This window comes from Miscanthus floridulus, chromosome 2 (genome assembly GCF_019320115.1).
Source record: "Miscanthus floridulus cultivar M001 chromosome 2, ASM1932011v1, whole genome shotgun sequence".
NCBI lineage: Eukaryota > Viridiplantae > Streptophyta > Magnoliopsida > Poales > Poaceae > Miscanthus > Miscanthus floridulus.
Genome location: NC_089581.1, coordinates 44007711 through 44029034, shown reverse-complemented (window position 1 = coordinate 44029034; position 21324 = coordinate 44007711). Strand labels below are relative to the sequence as shown.

Sequence of the window (21324 nt, the reverse complement as noted above, 5' to 3'; positions counted from 1 at the left end):
GGTGTTGCCAGACAGTCCCAAACATGCGTCTCTGAGAGCCAATATGAAAGGAGATCGACTAAACAGTTGATTCCAGCATATTCATGAGAATAAATCGGTTAAAGCTCATTGGGTTGTATAAGAATAATCGATTATCATTCAAAATAACTGTCATTATTTGAGCAGATATTAATCAATGGCAATAAGATGTCAACAATGATTGGTTTATGCTGAGCCAATGATTACAAACAACCGAACCCCTTTTATATAAAGAAACAATTCAACACCATTTAACCGTTTAATAAAGATAAATCTAATAAACATGTTAGATCTCATCTATCGCTATGACCAGTGGGGCATGAGGCAGAATCATGTAGGTCATAATATAATAATAAGATCATGGGGCTAACACATCTTTCAACCTATCTTTACTTCAATGGTCTCGTGATGCGAATTGCTCGTGAAAGCACTCGATATCGGCTAAAACAACTGATTCAGGCATAGCACATAGTTAAAATCATGCCTTATCCAGAATAAACCTACCGAATAATGATCCCCACTCTATGGTGCTAACAGTGGGGTGTAAGGCAGAATCACACAGGCCGTGATAACGGGCCATAGAATGGTTTTTGCTAGCCAATAAATCTACTCAAGACGCAATATGCTTTAACCGCACGCTATGCATGATCAAGATTGATGTAAAACAGCCGATAAAACATAACTCATCGTTTAATATACAGATTAGATCAGTTCTAGATTAACAAACGATGGGCTAAATAGGATATAAGGCTGATCTAGATCAATCCCAATCGGGCAGAGAGATATTGTTGTAATTTAGATAAATAATGAAAGCAATAAGCAATATCGGTAACTTAATGAATCTACCAAAGACTGTAATTCTAAGGTAGAGCCGATAACTTGACCTTGATTTAGTTCATATAGTGGGGGTCAACTGGATCGATGCAGCCATACTTGAACTAGGCAATAATCGATAACTAACTTATACCAGAGTCGCAGTGGAGGTCGACCTAATCGATGCAGCCATACGAACAAAGGTATAAGCCATGACAGTACTTACAACAAGCAGTGGAAGTCGACCGGATAGATGTAGCCGTACTTGCTGAAGAACTCACCGAGATCTACTCTACTCCTACTCCTACTCCTCAGGGGTGGCCAGAGCTAAAAAAGTAAATGACTTGTATATTAGATTGATTATTGTCCTTTACAATAGTCGGGGTTTGGTATTTATACCCGGAGTCTAAACATGAATCCTACTCAAGCACGATTCGTTACAATTTTCTGGCATAAATGAAAATATTCCTAATTTAAGATAACTTGGACCCTAATCTTTTCCTTTTTGTAGAGTCCATCATGTTTTCGTAGCCTTTGTCATTATCTGCCAGCGCTGCCTAAAGATAGTCGATTCCGATGCTGTATTCGAATCAATTAATTCTGATCTACATGCAATTGCTTCCTTGATGATATGATCTTAGAAGCTTTTAAGTCTCTACGAGACTCCTTCCAAATTTTGGTGTAAACACATGGCCCCCCCAATTTTAGGATAAAAGTAATTTTATTCCAAAATTATCATGTCTATATCCCTTATTCATCCACAGTCACGGGCAGAGAATCTTGATTTAGGGTCTACTATTTGTCGCCGTCCGTAGCTCATGAGCCTATGCCTCAAAACTTTTACAAGAGCATCACTGCTTCACGGGCACTTGGATCCATCTTTCTGGGCCGGCTATAAAATATTTATCCGACCCTGGTGAGAGCAACTCAACAATCTAGCCATGTTTTTCTTCCATCTGCTCCCTCGAGTGCTTCTAGCTCCATCGGACCCTCCATGGTCCATTCTTTTACTATGAAGATCTTGAGTGGTTAGAAGAATCCTTGTGCATAGGGTGATTATGTCGCTTATTCTAGCATCTTGTCGAGCAAGAGGATCAACTACTGCAGCTTGAAGAAGTCTTATGATATCACCTGTGTCTTCTCACCATGCTCATAGAGCTATTCTAGTGTTTATAAGGGCTAAAATGTGTGGACACCTTTCCCTTGTTCGTTCCACCAAATGCTCAATGGGAAAGCCACAGGCTTCTTTCCCACAGTTTCCCAGCCACTGAGAATCAGCTGGGCATCTGTTGGGTGGCCTTTCCCCTTTTTCTACCACAATTTTATCAACAGGCCGATGTGACTCGGTTCACAATGACCTTCAGCCTTGTGGGGATCTAGACTCCCTTCAATCCAAAGAAGTCTTGGTGGGTTGGTCTCTGGTCAAATATAAATTCTTCGTATCCGCCCCACAATATTTTATAATTTAGGGAAGTAATAAGTCCAAATTTGTTATTTCTTCGTTATCTGTCCCCTGAATTTCTAGAGTGTCGATCCATTTTCATTCCTAATTTAAGTTTTACACCCCGACGAAGTCTATCTTCTTGCCTTCCCGGGCTATATATACGGGCCATGTCTCTAGATCGAAAAACTACCCGCTTTGTCTCAAACCTCCTGCATCCTTAGTATAGTTTCTGCTTTTTCCATAGGTTTAAGATCATGGAGAACAACAATAGATCTGCTAAGGAGGCTCTTGATGGATCTGCATCATCATGCCAGCACATCCATCATCAAGAGGGTGCACCTCGTGATGCTCCTATCGTTTCAGAGCAGAGGGCTAACTTTGCTCAGTCTTTAGGGTCATCCTCAGCACCAATTTGTCACCAGCTTCCCCTCTATCTGAGGAGGCCAAGAGATAATGATGACTTGATCGCTTCCATTGACTGGATCGACGAGAAACTTATCGATTGCCTCGCTATTGTGGAGTCAGCTCTGGCCATAGTTCAGGGCCGATCACCCCCTAAGGCTAACCCGATGCGGGAGAGGCTGGCTAAGGCTAAAGCCAGAATCGCTGGTAAGACATTTACCATAATTTTCTGTTTCTTCTTAACTTTTGCCTCCAATACCCTGATCACCTCTTCCTTAAATCCTTTAGATCTATCCGCTCAGCTAGAAAGCCTTCATTTAGCTGCGGACCATGCGGCGGGATTCGTCAATGCCAGGGGCACCATTCTGGTAGTTCGTTTGTATGACATCCCAAATCGCGTAAGAGAAGTTGCTCTTCATGGCGTTCCTCATGGCGCTGGCTGCTGCATAAGTTCACTCCAGCCATGATCTTCGGCTTCTTCCCCATGGAGCTCCAGCCACTGGATACCCTAGAGATTATGAGTGCCTGGTCGAGGATTTCTCCAACACCGCCAACTCTGTAGTCCTGACCTCCCAGGCCGATGATATAGTGAACAAAGTGTTTTCTAGTCTATAGCTTGTAATAAGTGGCATCAAGCAAACAATTCCATCATCTCCAATGATTTTCCTTTTACTTCATGCACCACTTTGTCCATGTTTGCCTCACTCCTACAAGCGACACGTATCGTATTGGCTTTTACCCTTCTAGGTTTATCTTTGCACTAGAAGCAATACCTTTCTGGTATCGGTTATTAGAACTGATAGCTGAGCAAATTGGTTGTCAAGTATTACTCCAAATGTTAGGGTACTATTCCTTTAAATATTTCCCATTTGATTGCTCTACCGAATTCCTCTTCCCCTCTCAGTGTTTCCAAAAATGTAAATATTACCAGGCACACAACGTTTGATCTGATAAGGTTTCTCCTGATTAGGCAACCATACTGGCTATCTCGCTTTTGGCCATCGAGGGTAATCCATCCCCAGCTTTCTCTGGAGTCTCATTGTCATTGACCGTCATAAGTACATCTCCGTGAGCATCCCTAGATCAGCTGAAGAAGTCAAACAGATCGTGGGAGCTGATGTTATTCGGCTTAGAAATTTTGAGAGCAACCCATGACATTCTAGACTTGAAATCTACATGTCAACACGTATCTTGTGTAGAATCGATCATACTCTCCGTTATTTAATTACGCTTCTTTTTTTTGGCTAAAGAGCCAATTTGATACAGCCGATCCCAGACTTCTAATCCAATTAAGTCTAAAAACATGGCTTTTTAAGAGAACCCTTCGATTTCCTACCTTCAGTTGCTCAACGCCATATTCCCATCGGCATTAGTGAAGTGGCGCTTCATCTTCCATTAATCGTGGTTGCCTTTTGTGCATCTCGGGGCGTCCGCCTCTTTGCTTCGGGTCTTTAAATACCAGCTGGTGGCTTCAACCTCGAACACATCTCCACTCACAACTATTCCTTTGCTCTTCTCCACCTATTAAAACCCTATAGTGGTTTTCCTTCTCCCTTTCGTAGATCTAATCATCCCTCATGGCTGGTGAAGACAACTGAGGCAAGCGCGTGGTGGAGGAAATCCCAGAGGAGACATGCCGATGAACCAGCGTCTCTAACGTATGAGGTGAGATTGGCAACCTTTGTTCATGATGGTGACCTGTTCTGACTCGCCTTTAGGTTCGTTGTGAATGATAGCCTTCATCCTTTCCCCAGGATTGGCAAACCCACTGATGCTGCATCTTTCATGCTGGCTTCATCATCGAGTTCTTTCAATTCCTACAATGGCGACAACACCCGATGGTACCTTCATGAGTGGAGGATGGCTCAGAATCGTTATTCCGAGGCAACTTGGGAGAATGGCCAACTAGAGATTCACCTCAGGGTTTCTCAGGCCACCCTTCACGCGACTGAGGAGGTGGCCAGCGTTGTCTGAGCATGGCTGGCTAAGTCTGACGCCATGGTGGTGGGTAAGATAAATTCCAAGAATGCCTCATTCTAATTTCTATTATCTTTATCTTGGTAATCTTTTGTTCCTGTGACTGTCAGCCCTGACGGTGCAGTTAGAGTCTCTCCAACTAACGGCGAATGCAGCCACAAACACCGTCAATGCGTGGGGTTCCCCTATCGATGTTTGTCTCCAAGATGTCTTGGTCCATGTTCAGGAGATCGCCCTCCACTGCGTTCGTCATGGTGCGGCAGTGGTGCTGACCGCGGCACAAGTCCAAACTGGGTACGAGCTCCATGCCATGGAGTCTGGTTTCCCAATGGGCGACAGCCCTAAGGAGCATGAGGATCTGCTTGAAGAATTCATCATGGCAGTGGAGGCCAAAGTAGACATCACATCCACTCAGGATGTGGTGAATAAGGTCTTTGACTAGTCTATACTTAGGGTAATCTGATGAACAAAGACTCCTATTATTTCTTGTATGTGCCTCATTGCAATGCCCTTGTGTATGACTGTTTTTTTTGCTTTTTATTTTTGCTCTATAGGCGATACATATCATATCAGCTTTCATTGTCTTTGAAGATTTTCATTTTTTTTGAACTAGAGGCGATACCCTCCTGGTACTGACTATTAGAGCTGAGAGCGAATCGGCTATCAAGTGTTAATCAAATGTTAGGATAACACCCCACAGAACTTTTCATATCAAAGGTCAAATGATTAATCAACCCAGGCCAAACATCCTATTAAGCAAAACAGAACTTCTTTACGAAATCCATTAACTCTAAATCGTGCTTACACTTTGACTCAACATTCACATACATCAGCCTAAATCCATCTCCAAGTCTCAATGCTTATTTTTCCTTTAATCCAATGGCCGACGTGAAGCCGTGACTTTTCTACTAAAACAAACTCTTAGAGCCGATCGCTTGCATCGACTGTTGGCTTTCATTGCTGATCTTAATGAAGCCTTCTTCCCATGACTTGCTAGAAAAACATTTGAAGTCTTCTAGTTCCCAAAAGACTAGATCGGCTGTTGCGATGCTTAAGGACTCATCAGCATGAACCAGCTCGACATCATCTCCATGCCATCGAATTAAACATTGATGCATGGTTGATGGTATACAACAGTTCGCATGAATCCAATCACGATCAAGGAGTAAACTGTACAACCCTTTTCCATCGATAATGAAGAATGTTGTGAGCAGAGTCTTGCTTCCGATTGTTAGTTCGATGTTTATTGCCCCCGGGTCTTACACGTATTACCTCCAAAGTCTTTAAGCATCATGTCAGTCTCCATCAGATCTTCTAGTCCTTTGCCAAGTTTATGAAAAGTAGTGTAGGGCATAAGATTGACAGAAGCACCTCCGTCCACCAACATTTTGTTCATCGGCTTCCCATCAACAAGACCTTTCATATATAATGCTTTTAAGTGCCGATGTTTGACTGGTTTGTCAAATATTGCTTGCAATACAACCGTTAGCTTGGCAACTATCTCCTCATACTCCGATTCATCAAAATCTGAATACACTTCTTGATCAGCCAGAGCTCTGAATTCTGATGGCAACAGAAAAGCCATTTAGATATTAGCCAATGGTTGTTTTCTATCAGCTGTCTGCTTGGTACGCCATACTTAAGGTTTACCGGATGCCTGAGCCTGTTCCATCTCTTTATTCCTTAGGCATTGCACCCTTCTCTTCTAGCTCCTTGTTAAACCTCCTTAACACCATTGACCCTCTTGCCAAACAATTTTCTTTCATTGCCTTTCTCTTCATGATCAGCCTAGTCCTAGTCAACAACTCTTTTTCCAAGCCGATCATGAACACTTTTATTTTTTAAGCACCGATCCATGTTATTATGATGATATGCATCTTGAGCATGGATAGACCGGTGGCTGGTTTGAGACTGCCTATACTCTCGATATTGATTGCTACATTCTAGATAATCATATCTGGTAGGCAACTTCAAACCTTCATTCCAGTAATATCTGAAGAAAGGACAATTCCAATGTAATTCGGCTTGTTTTCTTTCATACCTCTCTTCTTTTAGTTGATGCTGGTATGCTTGATCCTTTAACCAACGCTGATAATTCTTTTCTTTGTGCCGCTGCCACTTATTCAACAGAATCCAAGATGTAACCTGTGGCTTTGTCGTCTCTGCTTTTGATGTCTCCCTCTGCTCGTATCGGCTCTTTTGCTCAGCACGACGTCTTCTAATCTCTCTGTACCCATTAGCCGATATTTGCATCTTAGGATCGACTGTTCTAGCTTCTTTTGATTTGGTTGATGTTAGGACCTTAGTTTTTCCTTTGAATAGCATAGCATCAACCATGTTTAGATCTCCTAGAAAAGGATTATCGTCAACTTTTAGTTTTTGAGGTGTATCAAATTTGAGCCTCCCCTGCTGAATAGCCCTCTAAATATGCTGCCAAAAAATTCTGCATTCGTTGGTGGAATGAGAAGTAGCATTATGGAACTTGTAGAATTTCTTATTCTTTAATTGATCAGGGGGCAACATGACATGACCATCAGGCAACTTGATCTACCCTTTCTCAAGTAAGAAATCGAAGAGCTTGTCTGATTTGGTGACATCAAAGTCATAGCTCTCCTCAACTCCTTTTCTCCAAGGATTTGGTACCATTACTATCTTCTTGCCCCAATTCCATTCAGCTACAACAACCTCTTATTCTTCATCTTCATAGCCATCATCGACTGAGTATGGATTATAAGCTTCGGCTACTGTGGTACTCTTTTGGAACCGGGTATCTTTGCGCATACTCTGGAATTGGCTATTGAGCACTGCTACTCATTGAGCCAATTGACCTAAGTTGTCAAATTCTTGTCCCAGCAGCTTTTCTTTCCACATTGGTAGCATTCCTTGAATAGCTAAAGCAGCTAGTTGATCATCGGCCAAGTTTAAGGAGAAGCATAAGTTCCTAGTTTCTCGGAACCTCTGAAGAAATTTAGTGCTCGATTCATTAGTCTTTTGTCTTATAGTTGTCAGATCAGTAATCTTCTTTTCTCTAGTCCTAGTGTAAAAATATGTATGAAATTTCTTCTCTAGGTCAGCCCAATTGGTAATGGAATTGACTGATAATGATGAAAACCAAGTGAAGGCTGACCCTGATAAGGACAAGGAGAAAAAACGAACTCGATGGGTATCCTCAACTGATGCTTTATCTAATTGTGTAAGATACCGACTGGTATATTCTATCGTGCTTATACTGTCTTGGCTAGTAAACTTAGCAAACTCTAGGAGCCTACAATTTGTGGGAAGAGCAACCAAATCATACCATTCTGAATATGGGCGTTTGTACAAAAAGGTTAGTCCTTTTGACTTTAGACCGAACTAATTTTTCATCATCTCGGTCACCCTTAGCAGCAATTCATCAGCTTTTAGATTTGGATTTATCTGCACCTGCTGACCCATCTGTGGATTGAAATCCTATATGTCTTGGTATCCTAGATTTGGCATCATGTGAAGGGTGTTATAATCCATGCCATAGTGATGCCCTTGTGGAATCTCAATCTGCTAGGCCTTTTGCTGGTTTGCTGCTTGAAGTCTCTGATTGTAGACATAAGGATCTATATCTCTACGGATCCTTTGAATTGATGGTGCTATTTTTTGAGCCGACAACGGTATGTGGCCTGATGTGCCAAAATTGATCACCTAGTTCTGACTTTGCCCCATCGGCTATTGCACATGCTGTACTGACGGTCCAGGATTGTACTGTATCTGATTTGTAGTTGTTCCTTGAGCCTGTTCAGAAGAACCCTAAACTATCTAGACATCACCATTACCAGCTGGTGCTGCTTCTTGATGGCTGGTACCAACTTGATTAGTCCCTTGGGTTAACGGATCTAGAATGTTGTAATAAGTCGGCCCGCCTTGACCAACTGAAAATTCATGAATCGCCTCTCTCATGGCGTTGTGGAATATGTCCATGAAAGCTTTGTTATGGCTTGATATGGTATCACGAACATATTTGTCTATAACTTTCTTAAAGAAACACATGTCTTCATCTTTAGTTGTATCTGTTTGCCCATATAGTAGAACTCTTGGCAGTGGAAATTTCTAAACAATTGTGTTGTCACATGTTTTGGTGTAGGACAACAAACATTTATTCTAAAACTCTTCTGTAGCTTTGCTGATGATACCCTTATCCCCATCAGGTAGATCTTCATAATACAGCATAACAATGTCGCTGTTGTTGTGAACCACCATGATGATTGTGGGGTCCCATCGGGCGTGCCAGAAACGTGTGTCGATACAGAATTTTCGTCCCGTGCCAAGGACACACGCAGCAAGTCGAAAGGGTCTGCTCGATGGAGCTGTAGATCCGCCTAGCTTCAGCACAGGGATGGTCGATCCTACGCACTCCTCCCGAGACACGCCAGTTAATTTGAACCTATAATTGACAAGGAGAGAAAATTTATCAGAAATTAAGGGCGGAACTTGCCAGTGTTGCCAGATCCCGAATGTGCGGCTTTGAGAGCCGATATGAAAGGAGATCGACTAAACAGTCGATTCTAGCATATTTATAAGAATAAATCGGTTAAAGCTCATTGGGTTGTATAAGAAGAATCAGTTATCATTCAAGATAAATATCGTTATCTGAGCACATATTAATCAATGGCAATAAGATGTCAACAATGATTGGTTTATGCTAAGCCAATGATTACAAGCAACCGAACCCCTTTTATATAAAGAAACAATTCAACACTATTTAACTATTTAATAAAGATAAATCTAATAAACATGTTCGATCTCATCTATCGCTATGACCAATGGGGCATGAGGCAGAATCATACAGGCCGTAGAAATAACAATAGACTCAACGACCCTAACTCATTACTAGTATTAGTGGGGCATGAGGCAGAATCATGCTGGCTGTAATACAATAATAAGATCATGGGGCTAACACATCTTTCAACCTATCTTTACTTCAACGGTCTTGTGATGCGAACTGCTCGTGAAAGCACTCGATATCGACTAAAACAACCGATTCAGACATAGCGCATAGTTAAAATCATACCTTATCCGGAATAGACCTACCGAATAACGATCCTCACTCCACGGTGCTAATAGTGGGGTGTGAGGCAGAATCATATAGGTCATGATAATGGGCCATGGAACGGTTTTCGCTAGCCAATAAATCTACTCGACGCAACATGCTTTAATCGTACACTATGCACGATCAAGATTGATGTAAAACAACTGATAAAACGTAACTCATCGTTTAATGTATAGATTAGATCAGTTCTAGATTAACAAACGATGGGCTAAATAGGATATAAGGCCGATCTAGATCAATCCCAATTAGGCAGAGAGATATTATTGTAATTTAGATAAATAATGAAAGTAATAAGTAATATCGGTAACTTAATGAATCTACCAAAGACTGCCATTCTAAGGTAGAGCCGATAACTTGACCTTGATCTAGTTCATGCAGTGGGGTCGACCGGATCGATGTAGCCATACTTGAACTAGGCAAGTATCGTTAACTAACTTATACCAGAGTCACAGTGGAGGTCGACCGGATCGATGCAGTCGTACAAACAGAGGTATAAGCCATGACGGTACTTACACCAAGCAGTGGAGATCGACTAGATCGATGCAGCCGTTCTTGCTGAAGAATTCACCAAAATCTACTCTACTCCTACTCCTAAGGGGTGGCCGGAGCCAAAAAAGTAAATGACTTATATATTGGATTGATTGTTGTCCTTTACAATAGCCGGGGTTTGGTATTTATACCTGGAGTCTAAACACGAATCCTACTTGAGCATGATTCGTTACAATTTTTCGACATAAAAGAAAATATTTCTAATTTAAGATAACTTAGACCCTAATCTTTTCCCTTTTGTAGAGTCCATCATATTTTGTCCTAGCGCCGATCGTAGCCTTTGTCATTATCTATCAGCGTTGCCTGAAGAAAGCCGATTCCGGTGCTGCATTCGAATCAGCTAATTCTGATCTGCATGCAATTGCTTCCTTGATGACATGATCTTAGGAGCTTTTAAGTCTCTACGAGAATCCTTTCAAATTTTGGTGTAAACACTAATAAAATTGAATATAAGGACGCACGCTTAGTAATGCCTCCTATAGGTGCAATAAACATACAAGCCAGATAGCCATGCATACCCTTTAGAGTCATTTATTTTCTTCTATCGGGTAAGTCTTGCTGAATACAATTGAGTACTCAGGGTTTCATTTCTCTCCTGTTGTAGGTGACAGGCGGATGCTAGAGCTGACTCTTGTGTGTGGATTTCTCGTGGTGGGCTCAGAGGGAATTTCTTTATGTTGCGGTCATAGTTTTTACTTATAACTCTCATCAAAGGTTTTTATAAATAGAAGTTTTATAATCTGTTGCCATAACTTATATATAAATGCTTTATCATGCCATGAATAGATATTTATTTTTGCTGTAATTCTGATCATATGTTTATATTCCGTTGTTAAATCAAATTGTTCATAACTCTGATGTTGTATTAAAAGTGATGTACGAAATGGCTTAAGAATGTTGTAAGCTTTATTCTCTCATTTTTTATCAACAACAACAACAACAACAACAACAATAAAGCCTTTAAGTCCCAAACAAGTTGGGGTAGGCTAGAGTTGAAACCCAACAGAAGCAATCAAGGTTTAGGCACGTGAATAGCTATCTTCCAAGCACTCCTATCTAAGGCTAAGTCTTTGGGTATGTTCCATCCTTTCAAGTCTTCTTTTATTGCCTCTACCCAAGTCAACTTCGGTCTTCCTCTGCCTCTCTTCATGTTACTATCCTGACTTAGGATTCCACTACGCACCGGTGCATCTGGAGGTCTCCGTTGCACATGTCCAAACCATCTCAACCGGTGTTGGACAAGCTTTTCTTTAATTGGCGCTACCCCTAATCTCTCACGTATATCATCGTTCTGAACTCGATCCCTTATTGTATGACCGCAAATCCAACGCAACATACGTATTTCCGCGACACTTAGCTGTTGAATATGTCATCTTTTCGTAGGCCAACATTCTGCACCATACAACATAGCAGGTCTAATCACTGTCCTATAAAACTTGCCTTTTAGCTTCTATGGTACCCTTTTGTCACATAGGACACTAGACGCTTGCCGCCACTTCATCCACACTGCTTTGATTCTATGGCTAACATCTTCATCAATATCCCTGTCCCTCTGTAGCATTGATCCTAAATATCGAAAGGTATCCTTCCTAGGCACTACTTGACCTTCCAAACTAACATCTTCCTCCTCCCGAGTAATAGTGCCGAAGTCACATCTCATATACTCAGTTTTAGTTCTACTAAGTCTAAAACCTTTGGACTCCAAAGTCTCCCATAATAACTCCAGTTTCTGATTCACTTCTGTCCGGCTTTCATCAACTAGCACTACATCGTCCGCGAAAAGCATACACCAAGGGATGTCCCCTTGTATGTCCCTTGTGACCTCATCCATCACTAAAGCAAACAAATAAGGGCTCAAAGCTGACCCTTGATGTAGTCCTATCCTAATCGGGAAGTCATCCGTGTCTTCATCACTTGTTCGAACTCTAGTCACAACATTGCTGTACATGTCCTTAATGAGCCCGACGTACTTCGTTGGGACTTTATGTTTGTCCAACGCCCACCACATAACATTCCTTGGTATTTTATCATAAGCCTTCTCCAAGTCAATAAAAACCATGTGTAGGTCCTTCTTCTTCTCCCTATACCGCTCCATAACTTGTCTTATTAAGAAAATGGCTTCCATGGTTGACCTTCCGGGCATGAAACCAAATTGGTTCATAGAGACCCGCGTTATTGCTCTCAAGCGATGCTCGATAACTCTCTCCCATAGCTTCATAGTATGGCTCATCAACTTAATTCCTCGGTAATTTGTACAACTTTGAATATCCCCTTTATTCTTGTAGATTGGTACCAATATACTTCTCCTCCACTCATCAGGCATCTTGTTCGATCGAAAAATATGGTTGAACAGCTTGGTTAACCATACTACAGCTATGTCCCCGAGGCATCTCCACACCTCGATTGGGATACCATCTGGTCCCATCGCCTTACCTCCTTTCATCCTTTTCAATGCCTCTCTGATATCAGATTCTTGGATTCTCCACACAAAGCGCCTATTGGTGTTATCAAAAGAGTCATCCAACTGAAAGGTTGTGTCCATATTCTCACCATTGAACAATTTGTCAAAATACTCTTGCCATCGATGTCGGATCTCATCCTCCTTTACCAAGAGATGCTCCCTTTCATCCTTAATGCACTTAACTTGGTTGAAGTCCCGTGTCTTTCTCTCACGAACCCTAGCCATCCTATAAATATCCTTCTCTCCTTCCTTCGTACTCAAATATTGGTAAAGATCCTCGTACGCTCTACCCTTTGCCACACTTACAGCTCGCTTTGCAGTCTTCTTTGCCACCTTATACTTCTCTATATTGTTCACACTCCTGTCATGGTACAAGCGTCTATAGCATTCTTTCTTCTCCTTAATAGCCCTTTGGACTTCCTTGTTCCACCACCAAGTATCTTTAGCCTCACGTCCCATTCCTTTGGTTACTCCACACACCTCTGAGGCTACCTTCCGAATGTTGGTTGCCATCTTGTCCCACATATTGTTTATGTCGTCTTCTTCCTTCCAAGAGCCCCCTTTGATAACCCTTTCCCTAAATACCTCTGACGTCTCCCCTTTCAGTTTCCACCACTTTGTTCTTTCAATCTTAGCTTGTTTATCCCTACGGGCACGCATCTGAAAACGAAAATCTGCCACCAAAAGCTTATGTTGAGAAACAACACACTCCCCTGGTATCACCTTGCAATCCAAGCATGCTCGTTTGTCCTTTCTTCTTACGAGGACAAAGTCAATCTGACTACAGTGTTGTCCGCTACTGAAGGTCACTAGATGAGATTCTCTCTTTCTAAAGAAAGTGTTGGCTATCATCAGGTCAAAAGCTACCGCGAAGTCTAGAGCTTCCTCCCCCTCTTGATTCCTACTACCATACCCAAAACCTCCATGAATTGCCTTGAAACCTACGCTTGTAGTATCTACATGCCCATTAAGATCTCCTCCTATAAAAAGCTTCTTACTACTGGGTATAGCTCTAACCAAGCCATCTAAGTCTTCCCAGAACTGTCTCTTAGCACTCTCGTCGAGGCCTACTTGAGGGGCATACGCACTAATTACGTTCAAGACCATATCACCAACGATAAGCTTGACTAAGATAATCCTATCTCCTTGCCTTCTCACTCCCACCACACCATTCTTGATGCTCTTATCAATCAAAACTCCTACTCCATTTCTATTCGCGACTGTCCCTGTATACCAAAGCTTGAAACCTGTATTGTCCACCTCCTTCGCCTTCTGACCCTTCTATTTAGTCTCTTGAACGCATAATATATTTACACGCCTCCTAGTCGCGGTATCAACTAATTCTCTTAACTTACCTGTAAGTGACCCTACATTCCAACTACCTAAATGGATCCTAGTTGGTTCGACTAGCTTCCTTACCCTTCGCACCCGTCGACTCTGATGCGAAGACCCTTGCTTATTTTCACTACACCCGGGCGCCGATGTAGCACGCCACTAAGGAAGCGACGATCCGATCCTTGGTTACTTGACACCATGCCTAGATCACGACACGGCGCGTCACGGGGGTGACGATCCGGCCCTTGCCCATTTAACACCATACCCAGGTTCCGATATGGCGCGTCGCTAAGAGGGTTACACCCCAACGATTTTCTTTCGGGTTTTATCTCCATTTAAGTGGCTAAGTTTTTACATTGGCTCGCCACGCCTAACACAACCCTCCTCCTTTACCAAGGCTTGGGACCTGCTATGCTGGGACACCAAAGGCGCCCCACCATAGGCGGAGTTTCTCTCATTTTTTATTGTGATGGAAAAATGTGGATTTTTGGGTTCTCCCTTGGGGTGTGCTCGACGGAACTACGTAATTTAGTGTCCTCTCTTGAGTACATAGTGTCTAATGGAAGACAAGTACTTCTGAAAGACATTAGATTAGGCGGTTCTGCCACACTGTATCTGCTCATGTGTCAGCTCAAGAAACGACAAAGTCTAAGCCTACTCCAAAGAGATTTGGAACAGGTCCACTCATGATGATTCCTCCATGGAAAAGTGATAAGCTGTGATGTGTTTGTGTGCTAGGCCGTATGCCAAACTTGAATAACTATGCCATGTATGACAATTATGTATGCAAAACTTGAGAATCTTTCATTTGGGTGCTCATCTGTTTTTGAGATAAGCTGAGTATCCTCCCCATGCCGCAGTACGAGCACCAGATTAGCGGCAGGCCACTTTCTCCTAGCAATGGCTGTCGCCGATACTGGCTGCGGCAGGAGAATACGAGATGTGTTAGAGGCCATGGGCAATGGGGGGAGTACCAACGAGGAGCCTAAGGGCGTCGCGGCTCGGCGTGGAAAGATGGCTGTGAGAAGGCGTCGGTGATGAGGAAGACCGCTGCTCAGATGCGTGTGGCTGCGCTGGGTAGGGGATGAGATGAGCCGAGTTGTCTTCAATTTAGCTTTGGGGTGATTCAATCAGCATGGGCTCACTACAAAAATTGGAGGTCATGTGTATGGATTTGAATAGATGAGAAATCGTCTGTGTCTGATTTTCTAGTTGAGGGACGAAAAATAGACTTTGTTAAAAGTTGGGGGAGGGAAAGTGGACTTTTTCTATATGTTTTAATGGGATGGGACTCGACGGAGAAGCAACAGGTGATGGGATGGGCCTTGACTGGCCGCCGTTTCGGCACCCACCAGTGTAGGGCTGTTTGCATATGGGCCACCCATCAGCGACGTGCCGTGCGTGCCCCGTGGCGGCGGGATGGCCACCTCATCCGCCTCGTCGGCTTCGAAAAGGTCATCGCCGCGGCCGGCGCCTCCTCCACTCGCCTCCCTCTACTCCAGCAATTCCTCCGTTCTTGAGCCCGCTAGCCGCGCTTCTCCTGTTCGCCGATTGGGTTCGGCGGGAGGCCGTGAAACGGGTACTATTCTACTCTTCCCCTTCCTCTCTTCTCTTGGGTTTTTATATTTCTGATGAAAAGATAGGCGTCAATCGACTCAATCCAGGCCTTGTTCACTTTGCAAATTTTTTTTTTTTTTTGAACACGATGAATAGTACCACTTTCGTCGTATTTAGCAAATATTGTCCAATCGTGGAACAACTAGGTTCAAAAGATTCATCTCGTGATTTTCAACTAAACTATGTAATTAGTTTTTTTTTTATCTACATTGAATACTCCGTGCAAGTGGCTAAAAATTGATGTGACGGAGAGAGAGCGAAAAAACTTAGAATTTGGATGGCATCTAAACAAGGCCCCCAATGTTTTTTTCTTGTTCGTTCTGCAATTCGTCCCGAGTTTTGTTTTGGGTCCAATTATGGTGGCAAATATGGTACGAATCCTCCACTGGGTATTGGCTGCCATAGTTGGGGGCAGGAGGCAGGGTTCAACACTCGCATTTAGTTGTATGTTTATGCCTACTTCTAATGTTGTCAGCATTGCCAAATTTAACTACTGGAAATAATTTGTTTATTTAAATACATATACGATGTTAGATGTAGTGGCTAGGCTTCCTTGGGGAACGTTCTTTAGGATTCTAGTTTCTGGAGGCATACTGAATTTGTGACGCAAAATTTACTTATGGTGGGATGTGGTGCAAGCAGGAATTTCATCAGTATGCAACAAATGGCCATGCCATCGTTCGCCATAACCTCCCCTCCATCGCACGGCGGCACCTTATCAGCGCTCCATGCTCGTCATTCTCAAAGATTGCACAAGAGGCGCGTTCGCTGCCAAGTCAGGGCAGTGGCACAAACACAGCTGCAGTACCAGAAACTGGGAGATTCTGACCTGCTTATCAGTGAGGTCACTCTTGGGACGGTATGTATGATTATGAAACTTGAAACCCTCTTGCTGCAAATAATGCTTTCTTCATCTCAAGGTAAATCCTTTTCTTTCCAGATGACTTTTGGCGAGCAAAACACAGAGAAGGAAGCACATGATATTATTGCTTATTCTTTCGATCAAGGCATCAATATCCTAGACTCAGCGGAAATTGTCAGTATAGATTCCTTCCTTACTTCTACTAATTATCCCTCTCTCTGTTTTCAAGTTAAGTGATGGGATATACTTTTCCATTTTTTTTTCTTTTGGCCTAGTACCCAGTCCCAGTCAACAAGGAAACTCAAGGGAGAACTGATCTTTATATTGGCAGGTGGATGCAATCAAAGCCACGAGACAAGGTAACCTAAATGGATGTTACAATATATTTTGGATTGTTCAATCTTTTTTTAGAGTTTGAGGGCATAGCCCCGGCCTTAATATTAAAAAAGACCAAGAACGGTTTAAGCAGTCGATACAGCAACTCCAAACTGCAAACACTACATCATCCAGGCAAGCAGAAACACCTCTATCCTGACAGAACACTCAGCAAACACCACCACTCAAATTACATCTTCCAAGCATCGCCAAACATTGACAGATTAAGCCATTTCTTCTCTCGGACTGCCTGCTCCAGATTTGCAACATCCGCCAACAGGTACCCAACTTCTTCAGGAAACGATGAGCATCTCCAATTGTGAGCCGACTGAAAGAGGAGCCTTTCCCACTTGTTACTCACTTGGTTTAGTAGGTAATCCGGAGGGGTCTTGACGAGATGCCTTTCAGCCTGTCCAGCCGAGCAAAGAACTCCCCCCTGTTTCTCCTTGGGGCAAAGGAGAGACCAACTCTGGATCATAGTTGTTACCTTCAGTAACAGCACCTGACCACTCTTCCACTTTGTACTCTGAAAGCATAGACAATTTCTCAGTTTCCAAAGCCCCCACAGGGCAGCTGAGCAAAACATGTTTTCTACTATAAACTTCTTATTACTAATCCACATGATTGTAAATCTTTATTTCTGCACGAGCAATGATTCTTACACAATATGCTTGCTTTCATCCCTCAAATTGATGCCAGTGTTTAAAGTTTAGAAGTATAGCTTTTACTAATAAGTAATAACACCTATCAGTCCTTTTAATGCACAATCCCTAAGTTTCCCACTATGTCATGTTTAATGTCTGACTGTAAGATGGGTCTTGCCTTTTTTTTTTCTTTGCATTTTAGATAATTTTGGCCACCAAAGTTGCTGGTTATTCTGAGAGGTCTGCATTTCTTCGTGACAACGCAGAAGTGGTGCGTGTTGATGCTGCCAATATCAAAGAAAGTGTTGAAAAGAGCCTTAAACGCTTGTCTACAGATTACATTGATTTGCTTCAGATACACTGGTCAGTGTTAGCTTGATTCACCTGTATGGCTGTATGCCTTCCAAAAACAATATTTAGGTTCACTTTTCTGTTTTTAGTATTTTGCCAACATACATGTAAACATTCCATTAAACATCAGTATGGATTTTTTTTTTCTTGTACAGAATTATATCAATTTTTTAAGGAAACTGGTGAATGTATTGATCGGGAAAGTCAATATGCCTTTTCTATTATATGCTTCATATAAGGTTCAGCAGGTTCTTATATCACTGATTAATAGGGAGAAAATATGAATGGATATATTAACTGAACTCTTCTTGGAGTTCCATCTGTGTTCCTTGTAAAATATAGGTTACAACATATGGGAGACTTAACCAAGTAAATTTCACTATTTCAGTTCAGTTTGAAGTAGTTGTTTCTTTTGCCTTGTGCACCAGCTTTCTTTGAGTGCAGTTCTGTGAGTTCTTTAACTGCCCATGTAAACTTTTTGGATCGGAGCTTTTTCTGTTAGATTTATATATATCTATTTGCAATTGAACTGAATCAAATAAACATTTCTGGTTCCAAAGTTTTTCTTCATGTGTCCAGGCCAGATAGATATGTGGCACTATTTGGTGAATTTAGTTATAATCCAACCAAATGGAGGCCAAGCATCCCTTTTGAGGAACAATTGAAGGCTTTCCAGGAGCTAATTGATGAAGGAAAGGTGAGATTTCTATTATTAGTATTCTTATATGAGCAAAATAGTAACACATAAACATTTTTCATGGGAAAACATATAACATTGCACAGTTGCTATCATGGTCGGCAGGACCTACCAACATAAGAAAGGAAAATCCAAAGTGGCAGGTTAAGGAAATAATGGATTTAAAGAATCGCCCAGCTGTCATAGCCTCATAGGTTTAGGTTTACTTTTCGAGTTGCAATCAGATTGGAATATTGGATTCTATTCATAAGAATCAATCTATTAGGAGTTGAGGGTCAGGTCTTTCCCCTCTAATATATGGAGGGAGTTATCAATGAATGGTCAAGCAGCGTGAGGGAATTTTCCCCTCTGCCTTTGGTTTACACTTTACAGGGCCTCCCCCTCTACCATTGCATCAGCAGCCTCCACCTGACCACCATGGGTGCCCCCTGCTCGCTACTCGGCTGGGGCCCTTGTCCAGCCAAGCCCTCTCCCCCTCTCCCCTGAATTGAATCTCTGATAGTTACATATCTGATCTTGATGTGGATGCAGTTTACAAGTTACAACATGTGCTTGTACTATCTGTTTTAAAATGTTACATAATATGCATCAGGTAACAGCCATGTAAGTATTTTTTTACAGAAAAAAAGTAGCTTGTCAGCATGCAACTCTTGTGAAAGTAGAGGCACATCGAGTAGTTAAAACTTTTGTCTCAGTGCTGACAGCTCATTCAGAAGACAATCAACAAGAATATCAAGTTGTTAATCATTGTCTAATGTTATCTCTACTTTAGGTTCGCTATATCGGTGTTTCGAATGAGACCTCATATGGAGTAATGGAGTTTGTACGTGCTGCAAAGACTCAAGGCCTTCCAAAGATCGTGAGCATCCAGAACAGTTATAGTCTACTTGTGAGATGCCGCTTTGAAGGTGAAAACATTGATTTAGTCCATCCATTTCATTCATAGGAACTCTCTTAGTAATGCCCTCATTTCTGAAATTGTACCAATATTTTGAGAATTCCCTTTGATTTCTCATAGAATTAGAAAGGCCAGTTTCCTCTTAACAAACAAATATTAAATTGCCGATATACATCTTTTCTTGCTAATATGTTTCATGAGATTTTCTAGTTTCTCCATACAAGGTGTTGCTAAAAATGGAAATGAAGGTTTGTGCTAATGGGTGACAATGTATTTAATAGAAACTGGAGTATAAACTAGCTGGGGTAGTGTCATTTTTCTTCTTATTATGAGGTGTTGCTGAAAAGAGGAAATATAGATTTTGTTCTATTGGGTAGTGATTTGTTTGGTAACATATTTTTTGCTTCATGCTTTTCGTATAATGTGATTTGCAGCCTCTCTTGTCTATACCGAGTGCAACCAACAACTGACTTTTAACCATATTTTGTTTCATCACAGTTGATCTTGTTGAAGTTTGCCACCCAAATAACTGCAATGTTGGACTGCTTGCCTACTCCCCATTGGCTGGTGGGGTTCTCACTGGGAAGTATCTTGATGTTAACACTGACATCTCAAAGAGTAGGCTAAATCTCTTCCCTGGATACATGGCACGCTACAATGCTTCTTTGGCTAAAGTATGATATATACTATAACAAATTTGTTTTTGCCCTAACTGTTGTGTTCGTATGCATTCTACTTTACTTTGATTATTTTTTTATGGCAGGAAGCAACATTAGAATATGTAAAGCTTGCCAAGAAGCATGGGCTAACTCCAGTCCAGCTTGCCCTTGGCTTTGTGCGTGACCGTCCATTCACTGCTAGCTCCATCATTGGAGCAACCACCATGGACCAGTTGAAGGAGAACATTGACGCTTTTACCAGCACTCCACGGCCTCTACCACAAGAAGTTCTTGACGGCATTGAGGATCTTTTCAAGAGATATAAAGATCCGGCAATCCTCTAGGCGTTCATTCACCGTTTTTCTAGGTGTTCACTCGCCATTTTGACAAAGAGAACCAGCAATCCTCAGACAATACAGAGACCCAGCAAACATATTACAACCTATGATCATACCATTTTGTTCATGCTGATACAATTATTGCTTTAATCTTCCATTGGCTCTACAGATAATACCAGCAGGTTTTTTTTCCTTTTGCTGTGTAAGTAGAATGTACTTCATACAATTATAAAGTGAGTCCAAAAGAAGACATTCTTTTATACTCTGTTAGTAAGTCTGATGTCTTCGACATTGACAGGTCTCCAGTGGACAGGTTAAACGAATACTCTCTATATATGGTAATAATAGTAAAAAAATTTGTTAAATTACAAGTTGCATTTTTTTCATGATATAAATCCAATGATACTATTCTAATATGAGGAATCCAAAGGCCACACCATTTATAGGAAGTTATACGTTTACGAAGGGCACTTGTACTGTTTTTCTCTTATCAAGTTATCATGTTTGGTAGGTAGGCATTTCTTCCAATGGAGGTCCACCATTATAAACATGGTTGGCTGAGCAGCCTTACCTTACGCTAAGTTGCTGGACGCTGAAGCAGTGGAACTGCACTGGTAGATGGTAGTTCATGACTTTGCAGGCCTGCAACAAAATCAAGTTGCCATGAAAAAGGTCTGCACTGCTGCGTCAGTGTATGTGTCAATTTTTACTTTACTATTCTTGCATTGTAAAGTTCTTGGGCTCCTTCGTGAAAAAGGGGAAATACTGAGAACAGATTGCTGATCAAAGATAATTGGCATGGAA

General features: G+C 41.9%; 1 protein-coding gene across 1 annotated transcript; it reads left to right on the top strand.

The window, feature by feature from the left end:
• The first annotated feature begins 15448 nt into the window (after window positions 1-15448).
• On the top strand, window positions 15449-20785 carry LOC136538640 (uncharacterized). The gene is made up of 9 exons (XM_066530605.1): window positions 15449-15658; window positions 16339-16555; window positions 16637-16732; window positions 16834-16917; window positions 17780-17940; window positions 18508-18625; window positions 19398-19533; window positions 20022-20197; window positions 20287-20785. The coding sequence occupies exons 2-9, from the start codon at window positions 16352-16354 to the stop codon at window positions 20524-20526; spliced, it is 1215 nt and encodes a 404-aa protein (XP_066386702.1). The 5' UTR covers window positions 15449-15658; window positions 16339-16351; the 3' UTR covers window positions 20527-20785.
• Window positions 20786-21324: the final 539 nt, after the last annotated feature.

Bases quoted from the DNA above. Each gene is read 5' to 3' on its own strand.
- LOC136538640 (XM_066530605.1), top strand. From the start codon at position 16,352: ATGCAACAAATGGCCATGCCATCGTTCGCCATAACCTCCCCTCCATCG. The intron at 16,733-16,833 runs GTCAGTATAGAT...CTTTTGGCCTAG, and splicing joins TCCTAGACTCAGCGGAAATT to TACCCAGTCCCAGTCAACAA. The intron at 16,918-17,779 runs GTAACCTAAATG...TTTGCATTTTAG, and splicing joins AATCAAAGCCACGAGACAAG to ATAATTTTGGCCACCAAAGT.